The following is a 24,007-nucleotide window of genomic DNA, read 5'->3' on the forward strand; positions in this document are numbered from 1 at the left end:
TTGCCCAGCTGAGACAAAGGGTAGCCTTCTGTTTTATCCAGCCTCCCCAGCTCTAGCCAAACTGGTACTTCCAGGAGCTGAGGTGGAAAGGAGGGAATAAGAAAAGGAAAGGAGGAGGGGTGATTCATTTTAAATCTGAATGGGAAGGCCAGTCTCCAAAAAGAGACAGCTGGGAGCCAGAGAAAGAGATTTAAGAAGCAAGGTACACTTAATTCCCATCAAACTGATTAGAAATCATTTTTCTTGGCAGTTCTAAGCACCTTTCACAAGTGGTCTTCAGTTTGGAGATTTTAATACTCACCAAATCCTCTGAAGCCCGGGCTTGTGCCCTTCGGAAAAGATCCAAGTCATACTCGCTTGTCAGGTTTTCTAAGAGAGGTTCCCGTGTGTTTCCATAGGTCTGTCTGTGTTCCTAGGAAAATAACCAGAGCATGATACTCTGATACTCACTGCTTCTAAGAACCTTATTTCAATCCATGCAAACCACACAACCATCAGCTATTTATTTAGTGCCTACATACTAAGTGCGAGGGACTGAGCACAAGACATACTTATCAGGTTAATGCCAGAAGACTCCCACTACCCACCCCAGTGAATCTGGAGAGGAAACGCTCCCACATCTCCGGAAGGGAGCTTCATTCTTCTGTCTCTAAATGGATGCACTTCGAGGATCAGAACTCTATGCCTCCATTCCTTCATGTAAAAATGTGCATGACAGTACAAATAAATAAAGTACAACAAACCCAGAGACACTACACATTCCCAGAATCCTGAGATCTGGAAGGAGCTTTGGTGGATACTCCCCTATTTAAAAACAAAACAAACAAAAACCAGATTCTCTAAGCCTTAGTGTCTAAGAGTTTAGACTGAAAAGATCTGCAGGGAGGGAGGGGCAGGGGCAGCTGGATGAAGCAGTCCTTTGTAACTTCTTTCATTTGAATTGCCGCAGCCACCACTACACTGTCTGCAAAAGGCATACTACTCTCACTTTAAAACTCCAGTCCACATGTACAGAAAAAATAGGATGGACTCTTTAAAAAATGCCTTTCTAAATATTAAGCAAGAATAAAACAGGGAAAAGCCATAGAAAATTAAAAGCAAGAAAATAATCCAATCTTAAATAATTTCCCAATCTTACCATGGCAGTCACTACAAGAATCCTTTCCAGGAAAGAAATTCCACAAAGGAAACTTCCCTTTTAAACCTTTGATTTTAGCCCTTCCCACTCTTTTCTAGGCTCCACCTCCCATCCAGAGAATAGGAGATAATGGTAGTTAAGTGGAGTGGATGGATTATCCCAGGAAAACATTATGGATTTCACACATATATTAGCATATGAAGACATCATTCATCAGTATCTTTATCCCTATTAAAATTTTTTCTGGTTAATCTGGTTCCATCTGCTGTGAACCTTTTAAAATTTGGACTCTATCTAAGATTTGGGGTCAAAGCATTAGTTATTTCTTCTAGTTTGAGGAACACTGGGGAAAAAAAAAAGCTTGAAAAATCCTAGCCAGCATTTTAATCAAGAAATTTGGATCCTAATAACCTATCCCAAATTATTGAAAAGAAGTTGTTTGTTAAGATTAAAAATTTCAGGAACTTTTACTTCATACACTTTCTAACCATATGATTTTGGGCAAATTACCTCTCTCAGTCTTAGTTTTCTTGTATATAAAATAGAAGAAATACCACTGATCATCCTGGACTGTTACGAAGATCGAAGGCACATCATCACTCAACATATGGTATCATTGTCTTATTACACTTCTAACCAGGCTGCAGATACAAACAGTGAACAAGACTGGGGCAAGCAAACAACCTGGTACCCTATGGCCCACTACTAAAGCCCTCACTCTACAAACTAACACAGTCTGGTGTAAAGGTCTAACTACAAATTCATCCCACGACCCATCACACACTGGCCTATGTCCATGTATTCCTAAAATTATCATTTAAGACAGTGATGACTATCAAAAAAGTAAATACACGCCAGACACGATGGCTCACACCTGTAATCCCAGCATCTTGGGAGGCTGAGGTGGGCAAAGGAGGTCAGGAGTTCAAGACCAGTCTGAGCAACAGGGTGAAACCCTGTCTCTACTAAAAATACAAAAATTAGCTGGGTGTGGTGGCCCACGCTTATTATTCCAGCTACTTGGGAGGCTGAGGCAGGAGAATTACTTGAACCCAGAACTAGGGAGGCAGAGGTTGCAGTGAGCTGAGATCGCACCACTGCTGCACTCTAGCCTGGGTGAGTCAGACTCTGTCTCAAAAAAGAGTCAATACAGTCATCCCTTGAGATCCCTGGGGGACCAGTTCCAGGAATGCCCCCCAACCTCCCTGCATATAACAAAATCCATGGATGCTCAAGTCTCTTATGTAAAATGTCATATTTGCATATAACCTGGGTACATCCTGTAGTATTCTTTAAATCATCTTTAGATTACTTATAATGTGATGTAAATGCCATGTAAATAGCAGTTACACTGTGCTACTTCATAAACAATGACAAGAAAAAGTCTGTACATATTCAGTACAGACACACACACACTTTTTTCCCCCAAATATTTCTGATCCGTGGTTGGTTAAATCCACGGGAACAAAATCCGTGGATACAAAGGGTCAACTATAGTCTGGCATATTTTTGTCATAATGAAACAATGCTCTAAGTCTTCCCAAGACCTACATTTAAGAATCTATTCTAATGGCTAAATAAAAAAACATTCCAACTCTATTAAAAAAAAAAAACTAAAATGTCAGAAAAAGACTAAAAGAGCAGCCATAAAGAATTAAATCATGTCCTTTGCAGCAACATGGATGCAGCTGGAGGCCATTACCTAAGCAAATTAACAAAAAACAGAAAACCAAACAGAGCGTGTTCTCACAAGTGGAAGCTAACCACTGGGTACAGAGGGACACAGAGAAGGCAACACCAAACACTGAGGATTCCAAAAGTGGGGAGGGGGCAAGGGTCAAAAAACCACCTTTCAGGTGCTACGTTCACTACCTGGGTGACAGGATCATTAGAAGCCTAAGTCTTAGCAACACACAATAGATCTATGTAACAAACCTGCACATGTAGCCACCTTATCTAAAATTTAAAATAAATACTTTAAAAAAAAGAAAAAGACTGAAAGAACATACATTAAAATGTTAAGCAGTGGTTTCCATCTTGAAGAACAATTTTTTATTGGAATGTTTTTTCTCTACATTTTCAGTATTTTCAGTAGTAAGCATGTATTAATAAATTTAGAATAAAATCTTTTCCTAAAAAAGATGTTTAAGTGAAAAGACAGAATCTAAAGTGCTACATACAGTAAGAAGCTAATTATGTAAATAAGGGATTGTGAAAAAGCTAGGATATATCCAAAAGCACTAACTGTGGCTATTTTTAAGTAGTAGGATTTGTTTTCTTCCACATACTTTGCTTAATCACTCTAAATTCTCTTACAAATGTACATCACTTCTAAAGTTAGAAAAAAAATGTTAAAATACTATAAGAAGATCTATTACAGGGGCCGGGCGCGGTGGCTCACGCCTATAATCCAGCACTTTGGGAGGCCGAGGCAGGTGGATCACGAGGTCAAGAGATCGAGACCATCCTGGTAAACAAGGTGAAACCCCGTCTCTATTAAAAATACAAAAATTAGCTGGGCATGGTGGCGCGCGCCTGTAGTCCCAGCTACTTGGGAGGCTGAGGAAGGAGAACTGCTTGAACCCAGGAGGCGGAGGCTGCCGTGAGCCGAGATCGCACCATTGCACTCCAGCCTGGGTAAGAAGAGCGAAACTCCATCTCAAAAAAAAATAAAAAAATAAAAAATAAAAAAAAGATCTATTATAGAATATTCACCCAATTAATACCTTTTAATCATAGAGGAAATCTATTTTTCCATTAAAGTAAGTGGCCTACTATTAAGCTTGAATATTTTTCTTCAGATATCTCCAGTGCCACGGCATGTGTGCCAGTGGGTAAATTTGACCCTTTAAGATGACAGTAAAATTTATGAACTAGTGGGTTAATTTTTTTTTAATCTAAATTCTAATTGTATTTCATTTTCCCAAGACCTCGTGTTTCCACTCTCAACAAATCAGTTTTGGGGATGATATAAACTTAAAATGCCATAGAGGAGTCACTTGGTAGTCACATATAGAGAATACTAAATGGCAAATCTGAAAGGCCGAAGCTCAGAAAGCAAAAGGAATCAAATGTGATAGCAGGAGCTCATGCTCATTAAATATTTAACTTTTCCTCACCATATATTTCTCTTTCTGTTCTTTGCTCAGTCCAGAATTTCTTTTCTTCCTGAGTTCAGCCACTTTTTCCTTATATCGAAGCTGCCTCTCCGTTGGTGCCTAAAAGGAAAAAGGAGAAAACTGAAAAGCTTGCTAGAAAACTCATTATGAAGCTAAGCTTCAAAATGAAAGTGCCAAGGCCCAGTGCATTGGCTCACGCCTGTAACCTCAGCACTTTGGGAGGCCGAGGCAGGCAGACCACCTGAGGTCTGGCCAATATAGTGAAACCTCGTCTATACTAAAAATACAAAAATTAGCCAGGCATAGTGGTGCGTCCCTGTAATCCCAGCTACTCAGGAGGCTGAGGCGGGAGAGTCACCTGAACCCAAAAGGCAGAGGTTGCAGCAAGCTGATCATGCCACTGCACTCCAGCCTGGGAGACAGAGCGAGACTCCATCTCAAAAATAAAAATTAGGGCCGGGTGCGGTAGCTCACACCTGTAATCCCAGCACTTTGGGAGGCCAAGGCGGGTGGATCACAAGAGATCGAGACCATCCTGGTCAACATGGTGAAATCCTGTCTCTACTAAAAATACAAAAAATTAGCTGGGCATGGTGGTGCGTGCCTGTAATCCCAGCTACTCAGGAGGCTGAGGCAGGAGAATTGCCTGAACACAGGAGGCAGAGGTTGCGGTGAGCCGAGATGGCGCCATTGCACTCCAGCCTGGGTAACAAGAGCGAAACTCCGTCTCGAAAAAAAATAAAATAATAAAATAAAAATTTAAAAAATTAAAAAGTACCAAAAATGTTTTAAAACTTTTAAAGAGGAAAAAAATGACAGAAATGTTCTAGCCACATTGCAAATAATATGGCAATTTTATTTTATTCATTTTTATTATTGAGGCAGGGTGTCGCTCTGTTGCCTAGGCTAGAATGGACCACCACAATCATGGCTCACTGCAACCTCTACCTCCTGGGCTCAAGCCATCCTCCTGCTTCAGCCTTCCGAGTAACTGGGACTACAGGTGTGTACCACCAGGCCTGGCTAATTTTTTCATGAATATGACAATTTAAAAGTTCTAAATCTGGTTCTCATCACCCCATTACCTTTACTGCCAATTAAATATAGGTTCAGAAATACAAACTTATTTTAATATTAACATAAACCAAGGATGGACATCTCCACCAAAGCAACAAGAATAAAATTAAGATCATTTCAACTAATCATTTATAGATACAGAATAATTACTGTCTTCCAGTTAATGCTAATGGATCTGATCAACAGTGGTACAAAACTTCATTTACATACATTCATTTAAATAGAAAAACAGAATAATAATAAAACCCAAGGCTGGGCACAGTGACTCATGCCTGTAATCCCAGCACTTTGGGAGGCTGAGGAGGGTGGATTACTGGAGATCAGGAGTTCAAGACCATCCTGGCCAACATGGTGAAATCCCGTCTCTACTAAAAATACAAAATTAGCTGGGAGTGGTGGCATGCTCAGTTACTTGGGAGGCTGAGGCAGGAGAATCGCTGGGAGGTGGAGGTTGCAGGGAGCACTCCAACCTGAGCAAAAAGAGCAAAACTCCATTTCAAAAAAAACGAATAAAACCCAAGATAGACAAGGAAGTAAGTGTAGTTACCACTTACGGAGTGCTCTTTACCTGCCAAGCACTGGGTATTTAACACACATAATTTAGCTGACTGCCCTTCAAGGTGGGCATTATTTACCTCTGCTTATTAACAAAGAAGTAACGTTTAGAGAGGTTAGCTGACTTCCCCAGGACAACACAGCTAGAGTTACAGAATCAGTATTCAAATTCAGATCTGTTTGGCTCCAAAGCCAAACTTCTTCCTCATCACCATACATCTCTGCTTTCCACCAATAATCTAACTGCAAAAACAGACACCTAAATGATGAACAAAATATAATATGTGACAAAGGCTGACATTTCGAGAGCACTACAAAGGGAATACATGAGGAAGAAATTCAGTAACAGTGGGAGAGAATTTGGAAAAAACTCCTACAACAGGTGAGAACTGCACAGGCCTTGAAAGAAAATACAATCTCTTCTTGGTAGAGGGATAGCATTCCAGGCAGGAAAACAGCAAGAGTAAAGACCAAAGCCATTTAGGGAAGAGCAAGGAATTAAGCGCAATGTGGCATGAATGTTGACAGAGGCAGGAAGAGGATTAAGACCAAGCCAGGATGCTTCCTATAATCCAAGGGAAGAGAGACGAGTAGAAGAAAAATGACACAGTCAACAAGCGTCAAATGCTGAGAAGTTACTGGTGGCCTTGGGAAGGTGCTAGCAGAGTGGAGAGGTCTGAAAGCAAGCTACAATTTTCTAAAAAAAGATGCAAAGTGAGGGAATGAAGCAGCAAGTGTCATCTTTTGAATAATCAGAATAATCTATTATTACAACTACTATAGATAGCATGATTCCCTCATTCATGAAGTAGAAGTGTTTGCTTTGTGAAAATTTACTATTTGAAAAACAAACGTGATTCTAAGTTTACATCTTGGAAGAAATACCACAGGAAATGAGGCATAGATATGTCTGAAGATAATTATAGAGGAGATCCAAGAAATGGACCTCTAACTATGGCCAGTGCTTTCACAAGGCCCATACCTGGTGCCTGGTTGCATGCCTGTTGTTGTCATCTTGCCTGTGAGACAGCATCCTTTCTTCTATCTGCTTATCCCGGCTCTGTGCTCTCACCTGCAACCATCAACAACGTCAATAAATCCACCTGCTTCTAAGACTACGTTTACTTAAAGCATAAGAATACAATAATAATGCCTTGAATTTATGTTGTACTTTACTTTCAAAGGGTCTTTACACCTATTATCACAATCTCTACAAGAAAGACATAAGGCAGCTTCACATTCTGCCTTCTCAGCCAATAACAGAATCAGAGAAGTTGAAATGGTCACAGCTAAATAATGGGATCACTAAAATTTTAATCATGTCTGATGACTGAGCCTGGACTCTTCCTAAAGTATAATAAATAAGAAAAAGCATGAGGAAGTTCAAGAATAGAGTAAGGAAGTACAAAGAAAACATTAGAAAACCTGGGTTTGGGCTGAGCACAGTGGCTCATGCCTGTAATCCCAGCACTTTGGGAGGCCGAGGTAGGGGGATCACCTGAGGTCAGGAGTTTGAGACCAGCCTGCCAACGTGGTGAAACCCCATCTCTACTAAAAGTACAAAAAATTAGCTGGGCATGATGCCAGGTGCATGTAGTCCCAGCTGCTCGGGAGGCTGAGGCGGAAGAATTGCTTCAACCTAGGAGGTAGAGGTTGCAGTAAGCCGAGATCATGCCACTGCACTGCAGCCTGGACAACAGAGTGAGACTCCATCTCAAAAAAAAGAAAACCTGGGTTTGACCCCACGTGGTGCCTCACATCTGTAATCCCAGCACTTTGGGAAGCCAAGATAGGCAGATCACTTGAGGCCAGGAGTTCAAGACCAGCCTGGAAAACATGGTGAAACCCCATCTCTACGAAAAATACAAAAATTAGCCAAGCGTGATGGTGCACACCTGTAATCCCAGATACTTGGGAGGCTGAGGCATGAGAATCACTTGAACCCAGGAGGCAGAGGTTGCAGTAAGCAGAGATCACGCCACTGCATTCCAGCCTGGGCAACAGAAAGGAACCTTAACTGTGTAGTTATGTGACCTCAGACAAATCACATCAGCTTTCAATAGTTTCTGCTTCATAATCTAGGAATGGGGAACTGACATCCACTGCTTATTCCACTTCACCACTAAAACTCAGCATGGTCAACAGAACAACTGGCATTTCTCCACAAATCTGCTCTACCCCAAATCTTCCCAATATGAATAAATGAAAATACTGTCTGAATAGCTGATCAGGTCAACAACTTGAATGTTACCCTAGATTCTTCTCTTTTCTCACACCTCACATCAAATCCATCAACAAGCCTAACAGGTTGCTCCACTCTCAAACATATCCCGAATCCAACCTAGTCTTAGAATTGCTGCCCATACAAAGCTAGTCCAGGCCACCAACTACTGCCTGAACTTCCATGCAGTCTCCCAACCACCCTACCCTGCATCAGCTCTTGTCCCCACACTGCATTCTCCATATTAGCAAGCCTTCAGTTTTAAAAAGTGTGCATGAAATCCTATTGTGCCTTTCTTAAAGCCCCCAAATGCTTCCTATTCTATCAGAACAAAAATATATTACTGTGCCAAGGTCCACAGGTCCTTCATGATCTGGATCCAGCCATACACAACCTATTTTAATTCAGCCTCTCAAACACAACGGTTTAACTGCGCCTCATGGCCTTTGTACTTGCTGTCCCTTCCACTTAAGTATCTTTTCTCCTAGATCTTTACACAACTGCTTCTTTGCCATCATCCATTTCCCAGATCAAATGACAACTCCTCAGTAAGTTCTTCCAGAACGACCCTGGGAAAAGGAGTTCTGTCCCCACCCTCACCCCGAAAACAGTCACTCTCTGTATCATTCATCCTTTTTTCTCACAATATTTATCACTGCACAAAATTACTTATTAATTTGAAGGCTTATGTCGCTGCCCCCTATGAGAACACGAGCTCCTTAAATGCAGTCTTTTATTCACTGAATCCTCAGATACCTGTATTTAGCACAAGCAGCTATAGGAATATATGACTGAATACAAACAGTTACATCACTGATTGCAAGGATGTCCTGGGAAACTCAAGAGCAATCATGTATATGCAGGTTCTTTAAAAACACTAGAGCTGTTAATAAATGTGGGGAAATTTGTCTAATCTTTCCACTTAAGGATCTACATGTAATAAAAATATATCATCTCAGAAATTCTCCTGCTGTTCTATGCACACGTTCCAGTAGTAAAGATGGATTATGCTGAGCCTAATGCCCCTTGCAAAGATGAGCGAACAAAGAAGATAAATTCAGGATAGAAATGTTTTCCTTTTGTAAGAATTTTCTTCACCAAACTGAAATTTTTCTTTTTCTAAAATAAACTGCTTAACGTAACATGGTCATATTGCTACAAACCAACAATTTCAAAAGCAATAGACATCTCTGGAAGACTTTTATGTAAAATGATCCATGGTATCAGATCATTATATTTAAAGACAAGTGGTAGAGAACAACTCTCAGAAAGCAGAGATCGCAGTTATTTTCAGAGAAAGTACCACCTTAGGAGCCTTGCATGCTTTTAACACAGGTATGGGCAGTTTTTTCTGTTTTGATTTAGTCCCAGACTAATGGGAAGACAATGAGAAGACGTACAACTTACTTTTACACAGAGCAGAAACTGCTGCTTATAAAAAGATTTTGAATGAAGAAGGACAAGAGTAGGGTCATAGACCTTAAAATCCACGTAAGCATGGAAAGTACTACTTGGCTGAAAGACTAAATACACAAAAGAAACTTTCACCCCTGTGGTCTAGCTGCATATAAGAGAATACTTCCTGACTCAGGGAAAAGTAATGTTAGCTAAGGAATCTAACTTTCCTCAGAATGAAATTGGCTCAGACAGGAATAAAACTGTGACCCTGGCCTCATTAGCAAAGTAACAACAACAAAAACAACAAGAATACTTTGGTCTAACCAGCTTGGATAACCTGTCCAATACCACCGGAGCAATCCATTTAATTAATAGCATTTTCCACGCTTGCTTCCCCATAATTAGATCTTTGGTTCCATCCTTGGGAACAGCAGCCCACACAGGAACATACAAAACAGGATCTGAGTCTCTACTCTTAAATACATCATTTCAAAATCCCAAAGGTTATTTAGGAGCTATGTTTCCAGAATTTAAAAGACAAATTAGCCAAGAGTAGGTGTAACTGAGAGTAACAAAAAGTATTTCACAGAAATGGACAGAAAAAGGGACAAGAATTATGAAAAGTTTTTTAAAGCAAAATGACTTCACAGATGTATCAGAAGAGAACTGAATGCATAAATATTAAGATCACATATTTATGCAAATTAGTCCATAGTGGAATAAGTCCCTTGCAGTTTTCAAAGCCAATTTTCTTTTTGTTTTATAAGACATATTTATTATTTTTCTGACCAAAGTGCAATGCTTTTTAAATCTCTTTAAACAAATAACTATGAAAAAAGTATTCAAGAAAATAAAATACAAATGGGAAACTTAACTAGATTGCTTCTTCTAATTAATCCTAACCTTTTATTAAGTCTAGAAAACAAAAAAACCTGGCCGGGCGCAGTGACTCACGCATATAATCCCAGCTCTTTGGGAGGCCGAGGTCAAGAGATCGAGACCATCCTGGTCAACGAGGTGAAACCCCGTCTCTACTAAAAACACAAAAATTAGCTGGGCATGGTGGTGCGCACCTGTAGTCCCAGCTACTCGGGAGACTGAGGCAGGAGAATTGCTTGAACCCAGAAGGCCGAGGTTGCAGTGAGCCGAGATTGTGCCACTGCACTCCAGCCTGGGTAACAAGAGTAAAACTCCGTCTCAAAAAAAAAAAAAAAAAAAAAGGAAGCAAAAAAACCTTTAAAGTGTTACTAAAATGCTAACTGAATCATTTTAGCATAAATCTAGTCACATGCATTTCAAGGTTCCACTGCTAGAAATTTTAAGATCAGCGGAATCATGAATAACACTATATAACAGATTACAAGGAACACAAGCATTAGATGTAATCCTTGCCTCATACCCTTAGATTATGTCAGAATAAAGCTGACAATTCTGCCAGACTCTGAAGTCCTAGTGCCCCCAACCCAAATCTTGGAAGCAAAGACTATGCCCTGTCATACAACTTTGCACAAGTTGTAGTAAAACAAAGCCTAAGTTTTCTCACCTTTCTATAGCCAATGGTCAGTTATTTGATAAATACTAAAACACTGCTAAGAATCCATTTTCAGTTTGTTTACCAAAGACATTGTACAAGAACTGACTACACAGAAAAGTTCCTTTGATATTTGGTCCACAAATTCAGTTAAGGTTGGAAATTTAAAACTTGCAAGAAAAAGAGAAAGTGGGTATCCCTAAATCCTAACACGTTGTAATTGTTAAAGGGATATATATATATATATATGCATAATAAAAAGTTTTGCTCACAGAAGGCACAAACTATAAAAGGATATTCCTTTTGAAATAAAAAAAAATAAACTAGCTGATACCCTTCTTTGTTTAGTGAGCACCATAACTAAGATGAAGTTAAACCTGAATTCACCGTCTATTCCTGTGACAACAAAAAAACATAAATAATTTAATTTGTTTTACCACATACTTTCCAGCCACTGATTGAAATGTGGTTATAAAAGATTAAAACTGCCTTAAAAAGGGGTTGTGATAGCAGCTATCAAAGCAATATTCGAGCATGATTTCAAGGATGCTTTCAGGTTTAGAATTAGCCTTCCTTGTCAAAAATCTTTACAACTTCATCAAAAACTTCATCAATAGATTTAGAAGCATCTATTTTCTTCACTTTCCCCATTTCTTCATGTAAGTCAGTAATCAGCTTTGTTGACTGAAGGTAGGTCTGAATTCTCTTTTCCAAGCTCTCTCTGCTGTCATCACTCCCACCACTACTCTTTCCCCTCTCAGACATCATTCAATACAGATCTCATTATTACAGTCAAAAAACAGAACGAAAGATACATCTGCCTTCCCATCTATGGTCTTGTTCCAACCTTGAAGGTTGTCTTGATTTCTTGGAAACCCATCAATCAAGAATTTATTCTTCTGAGCATTGGCAGCCATTGTTTGATCCATTTCCCTCTTTAATAAACTGATGGTTATCTCAACTGGTACAATTTTTCCTTCTTTAATGTACTTTTCAATAAGTTCACCATACTGTAAATCTGGGTTCTTCCTTTCATCACAAAGCAGCTCTCCTGCAGAAAGGTGTGTATAGCCGTATTTCTCAACGATGTGGGCGCACTGTGGCCCCTTGCCGGAACCAGGGCCGCCGAGGACAAACACGACCAGCGGCTTCATGAGACGGGAGGGCAGAGGAGAATCAGGTGGAGGTTCTGCAGCAAGAAGCTAAGGCCCAGGACGTGGAGCAGCCGGCTGTGGCAGCGGCTCAGCATACACCACGCCTCAGCCGGACACTGAGGGCTCAAAGCCGATTTTCAATAGAAAATATCAATGCACTAGTGGCTAATGTTCCAAATGTTTCATAATCTCCTTGCTAATTTCTTTCAAAGCACTCATTACATATTATGATTCTTTTGCCTGTTTAACTTACTTTTGTTTAAAAAAGCACAGTTGTTTTTTATGTTTCCTCCACTACAATGTAAGAACAAGGACCCTGCCCTTCCTGCGGGCCACTGTATCCCCAGTGTTTTTAGCAAAGTGCCTGGCAAATGGTAAGCACTCAGTAAGTGTATGTTGAATAAATGAGAACACAATTACCTTGCATTCGTCAGCTGAGAGGTTATGATAGAGTGGGCATCCTGAGATGGAGAAATGTCTCTCATGTTTTCCTGTAAGGTGTCCTGTTAAAGGAGGGAAAACTTAATCTCAAGAAAGACAGGCTTAGAAAGTAGTATGTTTCTCTACGACTTACGCGCTTTAAACTTTCCTACAGAGTTTCAATTTTTTACAAGTACATAAAACTCTTAAGGAATAGACTAGGATCAAGAATACTTTGAGGTCCAGTACTGTGGCTCACACCTGTAATTCCAGCACTTCGGGAAGCCAAGGTGGGTGCACCACGAGCTCAGGGACAAGCCTGACCAACATGGTGAAACCCTGTCTCTACTAAAAATACAAAAATTAGCCGGGCGTGGTGACACACTCCTGTAGCCCCAGACACTCGGGAGGCTGAGGCTGGAGGATCACTTGAGCCTGGGAGGCAGAGGTTTCAGTGAGCTGAGATTACAGCACTGCACTCCAGCCTAGGTGACACGGTGAGACTGACTCAAAAACAAGAATACTTGGGAAGCTCAGGTTCATACTTTTCAAAGTTCCAATACATTAAAACCAAAGTCAAAGTAAACTTTCTCACTCGAGCCCAAGAGTTTGAGACCAGCCTAGCCAACGTGGCAAAACCCCGTCTCTACTAAAAAATACAAAAAATTAGCCAGGTGTGGTGGCACATGCCGGTAATCCCCAGCTACTCAGCTGGCTGGGGCATGAAAATCGCTTCAAACTGGGAGGTGGAGGTTGCAGTGAGCCGAGATCATGCCACTGCACTACAGGCTGGGTTACAGAGTGAGACTCTGTCTCAAAATAAATAAATAAATAAAAGTAAACATTCCTCTAATGCAACATATTTTTTATTTACCCTATGGTCTACCCCATTGAGAGGCTAACTCCTAGGGATAAATAATACAATCAGGCCCTATTCTGACCTATCTCCTCCTTTTCATTCTGGTCACTCTGCCCCAAGTATATTGGCCTCTAAGTGTTCCTCAAACTAGTTAACTACACTCTTGCCCAGAGACTTTTGCAATTGCTTTTCTCCCTACCAATAATGCTTATTCTCAAACTTTCAAACAGCAAGTCTCTGCTCATATGTGACCATATCAGAGTAGCCTTCCCTAGCCATCTACATATGTATGTGTCACATATACATATGTATACACCCAACTGTATACATATGTATATACACAAATAATAGCCTACTCTCAGCACTCCCAGTTTTATTTTCCTTCACAGCATTTTATCTCCAGTTGATATATATCTGTCTGTCTGCCTTCCTCAGCCAGAATCTAAGCTCCATGAGAACAGACTTTGACTTGTTCACAGCTACATCCTCGTAACTTAAAACAGTGTCCAGCAGATGACCAATATTCAGTAAAGCATCTGCTGAATGACTGGCCAAATATAATACATAAAATAAAAGGAACAATTTAGCAACACATATTTAGTAACAAGCAGAAGCTGAGGAAAATTCCTTTTCTTGCAGCATGGCAAGTAGATCCCCTTAAACTCTCAAAGCACATTTGCCATCATCTCTTATAGTAGTGTAATATGTTGTCTTTCTTAGTTTTTCACTGTTTATTCCAAGGAAATCGATGAAGGCCTGAAACAATTATCTTCTTTGAGTGACAACTAGTATGGAGTTCAGGAGAACTTTGCTGTATTTATTTATTTTGATGGTATGAAATTATCTGAGAAACTCTTGCTAAGACCAGGAAATGATCCAAATTAATTAAACAGTACAGAAAACCACTGGGCATGGTGGCTCACACTTGTAGTCCCAGCTACTCAACAGGCTGTGTAGGGAGGATTGCTTGAGCCCAGGAGTTAAAGACCAACCTACAAGAACCTCATCCCTAAAAAATAAGGAAAAAAAAAGGCAAGCTTTAAGGCATGTGCCTGTAGTCTCAGCTACTTGGGAGGCTGAGATGGGAGGATCACTTGAGCCCAGGAGTTGAGGCCACAGTGCATCACACCCCTGCATCCTGCCTGGGCAACAAAGTGAGACCCCTATCTCTCTATAAAAACAAAGAAACCACTACAGAAAATGTACTAGTGGCCTGCCAAGCAGCAACTTACTCTGTTCTACCATTTTTTCTAACTTGATGGCTACATGCAAAGGGTGAATTTCAGAAGCAGATCCAGTACTGAAAGGCCCCTTATCTCCCAATCAGCATCTTCCAACTCTAGACAAAAGCTTAAGGCCAATATTCACACTTCAGCTCACTGAAGGTGCACAAATAAGGTTCAAACCACTAAAAGAATCTCTAAAGTAGTTCACTAAGGGGTAAAACGCATAAGAAAACAGCAAGATACTTATTTATCACAGAAGAAATATTTTATCTTGTTTATACTTATTAAGTACACAAAGCACAAGACCTAAAATTACTAGTTACAGAAGGCCAGGGTCTTATGTATACTCTTAATTTCACAGCCTCTTGACAGGAAATGTTTTTTCATTACCTTAACAGCTATGGCCGTGCAACCACTATTCTGCACTAGCTTACCCTTAAGTAGTCCTCACTGAGCTTTGTGCCACCCAACAAGGTATTTTAAGATAGTTTTTGTTTTTGCTGGGAAAAGGAGGGAATTTTTTAACTGGGAAAAGCTCTCGAAAAACCAGTTCTATTACCATGGGCCATAGGCCAAGAAGAGAAATGCTTTTATTCAAGGGAGCAACTCATTATCAATCAGCACATGACCACTGAAGAGCCTAGGAAGCTAAATCCCAATAGAACACAAAACACTTCTGGATAATGCTGGGAGAGAGAACCACAGAACAAAGGATGTCATAAAGCTGGGGCACACTGACCTAGAGAGTTACAGCCTGGTGTCGGACACTTCATATTGAAGTTGTAGCTTTCATGGAAGCGACGGCGCTTGGGGCGATGAGAGAGATCACTGCCTGAGTCCTTCAGGGACATGTCCTTGGCAATGCTTTCATCATGAGACACATTAGGGCTGGAGATGTCTATGTCAGACTCAGAAGAAGGTGCGTTTCCAGTTGGAGTTCGAGGTGGTGACTCATCATGATCAGCTGTATTTTTTGTTTCTAAAGCAAAAGCAATTGGTAGAAGTTATGAGTGGGGTTCTTTTGTCTAGAGGTTTACTATTCAGAAGAGTTTATGGGCTTCCCAAATCCTCTTTCTATGATTCAACCAGTAACTTTTAGCTACTCAACTGCTAGAAGGCTAAATGGAAAATGAAGAGGTACTACTACACCACTCCTTTCGTGCAACTTTAAATTCTGACTAAAATTCAATTTGGACTTTACCTATTATACTTATCTGTGTTTCTCCTGAGTGGCTAATCATGGATAATCAAAACTGGATGGAAATAAATTTTAAAAACATTACTATCCCACTTCCCTCCTAGGAGATACGTAGTACAGGAGATAAGCGAAAGTGATTGTCCTTCTGGATGACACTGAACAGATTTAATATGTGAATGGACTTAGACTCGAGTGAACCTGTGGTAGTCTAACAATTCGATCTTGAAATTCCAGACTCTGACTCAGGAATTGCAAACCAAATGCCTAAAGGGACTCAGCAAGGCCAAATAGACAGCTCATTGTCCATCTAAAGGGGACAACTGCTATTCAACTCCGGCCAATTATTACTATGGGTGACTGGCCACCCAGTGGTCCCAGATCTTTTCATTGTTTAAAATAAACTATTAATCCAGGCTTTCATATGAAATAACTGTGTTTTCAAAAACTAGCAACAAATTTAAAAAATTTTAAACACCATGCCAGCAAACCAACCAACCATGTGGACAGGCTAGAAGAAGTTCACTAGTCTGTAACCTCTGCATTGAGAAATTTAGAGATAAATGGACTGAGAATTATGGCTAGAAGAAGTCTGCTTCGGCTGGGTGCGGTGGCTCACATCTGTAATCCCAGCACTTTGGGAGGCCAAGGCGGGTGGATCACCTGAGGTCAGGAGTTCATGACCAGCCTGGCCAACCTGGTGAAACCCCATCTCTACTAAAAATACAAAAATGAGCTGGGCGTGGTGGCGGGCACTTAATCTCAGTCACTCAGGAGGTTGAGGCAGGAGAATCGCTTGCACCTGGAAGCAGAGGTTGCAGTGAGCTAAGATCGCGCCACTACACTCCAGCTTGGGTTGCAGTGAGAGGAGATCGCGCCACTTGCACTCCAGCTTGAGACAGCGAGACTCTGTCTCAAAAAAAAAAATATTGGAGAGAAATGGACTAAGTATGGCTATAAGAAGGTCTGCTTCAAGCCCTTTTCACTGGTGGTTGAGAAGGCTCAGTCTCTTTTTCCTGTTACAGGTCTGATTTAATATACTCCAGCTACTCTGGACCTTGAGAATACTCTGATAGCAAACTGTCCTCAGGAAGACATAAGAAAGGAAGCAATAAACAGCATTCATCTAGCTCAAGTATTAGGCATGCATCTGCAGTGGCCACAAGGCCTCCTTAAAGAGAAATTCACCCAGATGCTCTGTAATAGGTATGACTTAATAGGCTCTAAGTCATACCATACCCACTACTCACCTCTATCTGAAAAATCAACCACTTGCTCAGTTTCTGAGCCAGATGAACGAGTCTGCCGAAGAGGGTATTTTTTCGGTGTCACTGGGGTAGGCTGCTGCTGACTACGGGTCACTCTTCTGGTAGAATAAGCGGGCTCTTCCGTACCAAAAGACTGCAAATTTCGAACAGGGCTGGAATCTGATCCCAATTTTAAAAGAAAATTAAAAAAAAAAGATGGAAATCTGTTTTACTTCCTATCCATATGATTTATTAGAATGTAGCTCCTCCTCCTCTTCATATTTCACAAAATCCAACAAAGCTTTAAAATATCTATTTAATTAAATAAAATATCAGCAAAAGAGCCTAGCTCAGGTATACAGTATAATGTGGTACAGCATTAATACTTTAGGTTCTGGAATTATGACTGAAGTCGATTCAACTGCTTTCTACCATAACAACTAGCTGGGGCATCTCGGGCAAGTTATTTTCTCCAAGGCTATTTCCTGACCTATTGAAAAGGAAAATACTAGGCCGGGTGTGGTGGCTCACACCTGTAATCCCAACACTTTGGGAGGCCGAGGTTGACTGATCACCTGCGGCTGGGAGTTCAAGACCAGCCTGACCAACATGGAGAAACCTCGACTACTAAAAATACACAATCAGCTGGGTGTGGTGGAACATGCCTGTGATCCCAGCTAATTGTGGATTTGGGAGGCTGAAGCAGGAAAATCATTTGAACCCAAGAGGTGGAGGCTGTGGTGAGCCCAGGTCGCATCACTGCACTCCAGCCTGGGCAACAAGAGCAAAACTCTATCTGAAAAAAAAAGGTGGGGAGGGGAATACCAGTAGCACATTCCTCATCAGTTTGTGGTAAGGAAAAGGTGAGATAATGCATGTAAAGCATTTAACATGATCCGTGGTACACAGTGGTTTATAAATATTAGCTGCACCTTCTCATTCATTCTTCCCTTTTTCTAATCCATCATAAAACATATATTCTATTGCTAAAGATATAACAACAAACACAACGATTTCCTTTCTTAAGGGGCCAATTTTGCCGGGCGTGGTGGCTCACGCTTGTAATCCCAGCACTTTGGGAGGCCGAGGTGGGTAGATCACGAGGTCAAGAGATCAAGACCATCCTGGTCAACATGGTGAAACCCCATCTCTACTAAAAATACAAAAAATTAGCTGGGCATGGCGGTGTGTGCCTGTAGTCCCAGCTACTCAAAAAAAAAAGGGGGCCAATTTTTTCTTTCTGATTATCCTCTCTGGCACAATCATAATAGATTCATAAAGATAAGGCAGGAATACAGTATTTTTTGTTTTTTGGATGGAAAAACCTATTCTGAGGCACTCAGCAGCCCTTTTATATCTCCAACCTGATGACAAAAAAAATAAAAGAAATTCAAAGCTGAAATTAAAGCTTTTTTTTTAATTTGAGATGGAGTTTCGCTCTTGTTACCCAGGCTGGAGTGCAATGGCGCTATCTCGGTTCACCGCAACCTCTGCCACCTGGGTTCAAGTGATTCTCCTGCCTAAGCCTCCCAAATAGCTGGGACTACAGGTGTGTGCCACCACGCCCAACTAATTTTTGTATTTTTAGTAGAGACGGGGTTTCACCATGTTAACCAGTATGGTCTCGATCTCTTGACCTCGTGATCCACCCGCCTCGGCCTCCCAAAGTGCTGGGATTATAGGCGTGAACCACCACGCCCGGCCTTTTTTTTTGAGATGGAGTCTCACTCTGTTGCCCAAGCCGGAGCGCAGTGGCATCATTTTGGCTCACTGCAGCTTCTGCCTTTCAGGTTCAAGTAATTCTCCTGCCTCAGCCTCTTGAATAGCGAGCGCCAACATCCCTGGCTATTTTTTTTTTGAGACGGAGTTTCGCTCTCGTTACCCAGGCTGGAGTGCAATGGCGCTATCTCGGCTCACCGCAACCTCTGCCTCCTGGGTTCAGGCAATTCTCCTGCCTCAGCCTCCTGAGTAGCTGGGACTACAGCTGCGCGCCACTATGCCCAGCTAATTTTTGTATTTTTAGTAGAGACGGGGTTTCACCTTGTTGACCAGGATGGTCTCGATCCCTTGACCTCGTGATCCACCCGCCTCAGCCTCCCAAAGTGCTGGGATTATAGGCATGAGCCACCGCGCCCGGCCTTAATGCATATTTTTAATAAATACGTTTTAGTTTTGTTTTTAATTGACACAATATGACACATATTTATGGAGTATACTCTGACATTCAGATAAGACATATACATTGTGTAATGATAAAATCAAGATAATTAGCATATCCATATCTCAAATGTTTGTCATTTCTTTGTGGTGAGAACATTCAAAATCCTCTCTAAAGTATATTTTATTTTAATTAATTTTTTTTCATTTTTGGAGGGTGGGATGCACAGACCAGGGTGCTGTGCCAGCCTCACTCTCTCATGGCTATGCACCCCCAACATATATTAAAAAAAAAAAAAAATCTGAAGAAATGTTATAGATTCTCCAAAGAAAACTGTAAGTTCCAAGCTTTTGGGTGAGCAGTTAGCACAAAGCAAGGTCATCAGTCTGTACACCTCCAGGGGACTCCTTTCACAATATGATCTACATTTTCCTCTCGGGAGGACCACCTTACACTGATGACACTGTAAATGGTGCCCCTGCAGATGTGCAACTCTGTGGTCACCAGGTATAATAACTAGAAAGAGACCCAGTGCTTATGCATTTCCTAGCAGTTTTGAATATTTAGTTTTCAGGTGTCTAGGGCATGGTCAACTACACTTTCTAAGAATATTATGTCTTTTCCTTAAGACATGCTGTTCCATCTGCCAAGAATGGGAATAACGTATTCCCCTCTACTCATAAATTCCTATTAGAGCCTTTAAGACATCATTGTACGGCCCTGCATGGTGGCTCATGCTTGTAATCCCAGAACTTTGGGAGGCCAAAGTTGGCAAATCATTTGAGGTCAGGAGTTTGAGACCAGCCTGGACAACATGGCAAAACCCTGTCTCTACTAAAAATATAAAAAATAGCCAGGGATGTTGGCGCTCGCCTATAATCTCAGCTATTCAAGAGGCTGAGGCAGGAGAATTACTTGAACCTGGGAGGCAGAAGCTGCAGTGAGCCAAAATGATACCACTGTACTCCAGCTTGGACAACAGAGCGAGACTCCATCTCAAAAAAAAAAAAAGGCCGGGCGCAGTGGCTCACGCCTGTAATCCCAGCACTTTGGGAGGCCAAGGCGGGTGAATCACGAGGTCAAGAGATCGAGACCATCCTGGTCAACATGGTGAAACCCCGTCTCTACTAAAAATACAAAAAAAATTAGCTGGGCATGATGGTGGTGCGTGCCTGTAATCCCAGCTACTCGGGAGGCTGAGGCAGGAGAATTGCCTGAACCCAGGAGACGGAGGTTGCGGTGAGCCGAGATAGCGCCATTGCCCCTCCAGCCTGGGTAACGAGAGCGAAACTCTGTCTCAAAAAAAAAATAGCCAGGGATGTTGGCGCTCGCTATTCAAGAGGCTGAGGCAGGAGAATTACTTGAACCTGAAAGGCAGAAGCTGCAGTGAACCAAAATGATGCCACTGCGCTCCAGCTTGGGCAACAGAGTGAGACTCCATCTCAAAAAAAAAAAGGCCGGGCGTGGTGGTTCACGCCTATAATCCCAGCACTTTGGGAGGCCGAGGCGGGTGGATCACGAGGTCAAGAGATCGAGACCATACTGGTTAACATGGTGAAACCCCGTCTCTACTAAAAATACAAAAATTAGTTGGGCGTGGTGGCACACACCTGTAGTCCCAGCTATTTGGGAGGCTTAGGCAGGAGAATCACTTGAACCCAGGTGGCAGAGGTTGCGGTGAGCCAAGATGGCACCACTGCACTCCAGCCTGGCGACAGAGAGCAAGACTCGTCTCAAAAAAAAAAAAAAAAAAAAAAGTAACTAAAGCAACACTGCTGAGGTGCTCAAAACATGTTAAATTTTTTTTCCCCTTAATCTATTATCACCTATGGATCATCAGCTTTCCGTATTAGCTGCAACTTTCTTTCCTCCTCAAGGAATACCAGAGCAGAGTCAGGAGGGATTAAGGGTACCCTCTAAATCTAAGCCCAAATGCCTAAATGCACTAGAGGGGCAACCCCAAGATTCTCAATTCTTTATTACCAAAGCAAAATTACATATTTCCACACTGATATTTAGGTACAACTATTTATATCTATCAAGTGTGTATTGGGTTTACATTCCAGAATTAGACATGGTTTTAGAAGTACTGGCCTCCACCAATAACAAGTCTAAAGGACTAAGGATGCTCTTTGACTTATAATGGGGTTAAGTCTTTATAAACTATCATAAGTTGAAGTACTGTAAGTTCAAAATGCATTTATTTAAAAAAATGCATTTATAAGCTGAATGTGGGGCTCACACCTATATCCCCAGCACTTTGGGCAGCCAAGGTGGAAGGACTGCTTGAGTTCAGGAGTTTAAGACCAACCTGGGGCTAGGCGCAGTGGCACACGCCTATAATCCCAGCACTTTGGGAGGCCGAGGCGGGTGGATCACGAGGTCAAGAGATTGAGACCATCCTGGCCAACAAGGTGAAACCCCGTCTCTACTAAAAATACAAAAATTAGCTGGGTGTGGTGGTACACGCCTGTAGTCCCAGCTACTTGGGAGACTGAGGCAGGAGAATTGCTTGAACCCAGAAGGCGGAGGTTGCGGTGAGCCGAGATCGTGCCATTGCACTCCAGCCTGGTAACAACAGCGAAACTCCGTCTCAAAAAAAAAGACCAACCTGGACAACATAATGAGACCTCGTCTCTACAAAAAACAATGAAAATTAGCTAGGCATGGTGGCTCACACCTGTAGTCCCAGCTACTCAGGAGGCTGCGGTGGGAGGATTGCTTGAGCCAAGGAGGTCAAGGCTTCAGTGAACCAAGATCGCACCACTGCACTCCAACCTGTGCAACAGAGTACAAGACCCTGTCTGCAGATAAAAACGAAAAGCATTTATACACCTAACCTACAGAGCATCATAGCTTAGCCTATGCTACCTTAAACAAGCTCTAAACACATTAGCCACAACTATAGGCTAATGTGTTTAGAGCTTGTTTAAGGTAGCATAAGCTAAGCTATGATGCACAATCGTCTAACACAAGGCCTATTTTTAATAAGGTGTTGAATACTGCATTTAATTTATTAAAGACAGTATACTGAAGAATATCAGTTTACCCTCATGATCCAATGGCCAACTGGGAGTTACGGCTCATTGCCACTGCTCAGCATCATGAGAAATTATTTGGGCCACATATCACTACCCCAGAGAAAGACTGAAATTCAAAATTCAAAAAGTTTCTACTGAATACATATTGCTTTTGTACCACAGTAAAGAGAAAAAAAAAATCATTAAATCAAACCACCATAAGTCAGATACCATCTGTACTTCAAGTCCCTAAGCCTAAACCATTCAAACAAAAAGTACAAGGATAACATTCCCATTTTACTGGAGACTCTGCGATCTCAAAAAAAAGAAAAAAAAAGACTTGAGACATACATGTGTGTCTATCCATTATACCATCCACAGTTCCTTTGAGTCTACAAATTGGATAGTAGCCCCCAACAGAAGCATGGTTAAAGACCTGACAACTCTGCATTCATTCTACATTTTACCAATCATCTGGTGCACTGTCATCTACACCAGTTTCCACACTAACTAGGAAAATAATGTGATGGACAGCCAGATGTGAGGAGTGGAAAGGAAAAATGAAGATTTTTACCTTGAGAACTCTGGCTTAGCCTGGCTGAGGAGCGAGTGACTCGAGCAGATCGTCGGGATGTGCCATCACTTTCTGAACTATCTGTGTGCTCGAGATCTGTAGAAAAATCGGAATCTTCGGTTCCATCTGAACTACTGCCTGCATTTCTCTGCAATGCCATAAATCCAGACATTAGCACAGTAGCATCTGGTCTAAGGGTTTGCATTAACACTGAAAATAAAAGCTGTGACACTGAAAACACCTAAGTTTTCAAACCTAAGAAAGGATTCCACAAGCATTTCCTATCCTCCCAACCCCCAAGCAACTTTATTTAGAACTCTTAAATGGAACAACCTACAAATAAGGGGCTCTTCTCAAACAAATTAAGATAATTAATTTTTTTTTTGAGGTGGAGTTTCACTGACTCTTGTTGCCCAGACTGGAGTACAATGGCACAATCTCAGCTACACCTCCACCTCCAGGGTTCAAGCAATTCTCCTGCCTCAGCCTCCTGAGTGGCTGGTCTACTGGAGCCTGCCACCACCCTCACCTAATTTTTGTATTTTTAGTAGAGACGGGGTTTCACCATGTTGGTCAGGCCTCCCAAAGTGTTGGAATTACAGATGTGAGCCACCACTCCCGGCATGAAGAGAATTAATTCTTACTGTATTAGCACTATGTCTAAACCAAGATCATTTGGAGATCAATATCACCAAAAAAAAGTCTACAGTAGTGAGAAAATCACTGGTGCTGGACCTCACTTAACTTTAGAGTGGCTTTTATTCAATGCCTCCATGAAAAGCTATCACATTTTTAAAAAACCATATATACTATTTCAAAATATCATGGACCACAACTCTGATCCCAAAAGAATTTAAGAAGGATAAAAATTGTTAGTGTGTGTGCCATCTATCCTTGAGGTTTCTCCACATGAAAGTCGTCTATCTTCCAAAAAGGCAGCTTGCACATGAAGACTCATGGGCATCCAAAAACAGTTCTTTTCAAAACCATTTTTTCAGTGAACAATTATTTGTTAATTATTATCCTCTTGAGGAATTTTTAGCCACAAAGATAACCTTTCTCAATTGAGCTCTAACACTATACCCTTTACAAAACCAGAAACCAAAGAGTATTTG

At 41.4% G+C, this 24,007-nt stretch overlaps 1 protein-coding gene and 1 pseudogene across 2 annotated transcripts in view; both read right to left on the reverse strand.

Moving 5' to 3' along the window:
* The window catches only part of KAT7 (lysine acetyltransferase 7), a 40,050-nt gene that overhangs the window by 13,975 nt on the left and 2,068 nt on the right, over positions 1–24,007 (reverse strand). Inside the window, exons 2-8 of one of the 2 annotated variants that reach the window (XM_035301279.3) lie at positions 22,893–23,040; positions 17,144–17,320; positions 15,438–15,677; positions 12,614–12,696; positions 6,872–6,961; positions 4,258–4,356; positions 302–412 (exon numbers count right to left, since the gene is read on the reverse strand). In XM_035301279.3, the coding sequence (XP_035157170.1) occupies positions 302–412; positions 4,258–4,356; positions 6,872–6,961; positions 12,614–12,696; positions 15,438–15,677; positions 17,144–17,320; positions 22,893–23,040 (948 nt within the window). The remainder of the gene's footprint in view (positions 1–301; positions 413–4,257; positions 4,357–6,871; positions 6,962–12,613; positions 12,697–15,437; positions 15,678–17,143; positions 17,321–22,892; positions 23,041–24,007) is intronic. The other variant, XM_035301280.3, reaches the window with a different exon arrangement.
* Positions 11,481–12,293, reverse strand: LOC144582672 (UMP-CMP kinase pseudogene; annotated as a pseudogene).

Source organism: Callithrix jacchus, chromosome 5 (genome assembly GCF_049354715.1).
Source record: "Callithrix jacchus isolate 240 chromosome 5, calJac240_pri, whole genome shotgun sequence".
Lineage (NCBI taxonomy): Eukaryota > Metazoa > Chordata > Mammalia > Primates > Cebidae > Callithrix > Callithrix jacchus.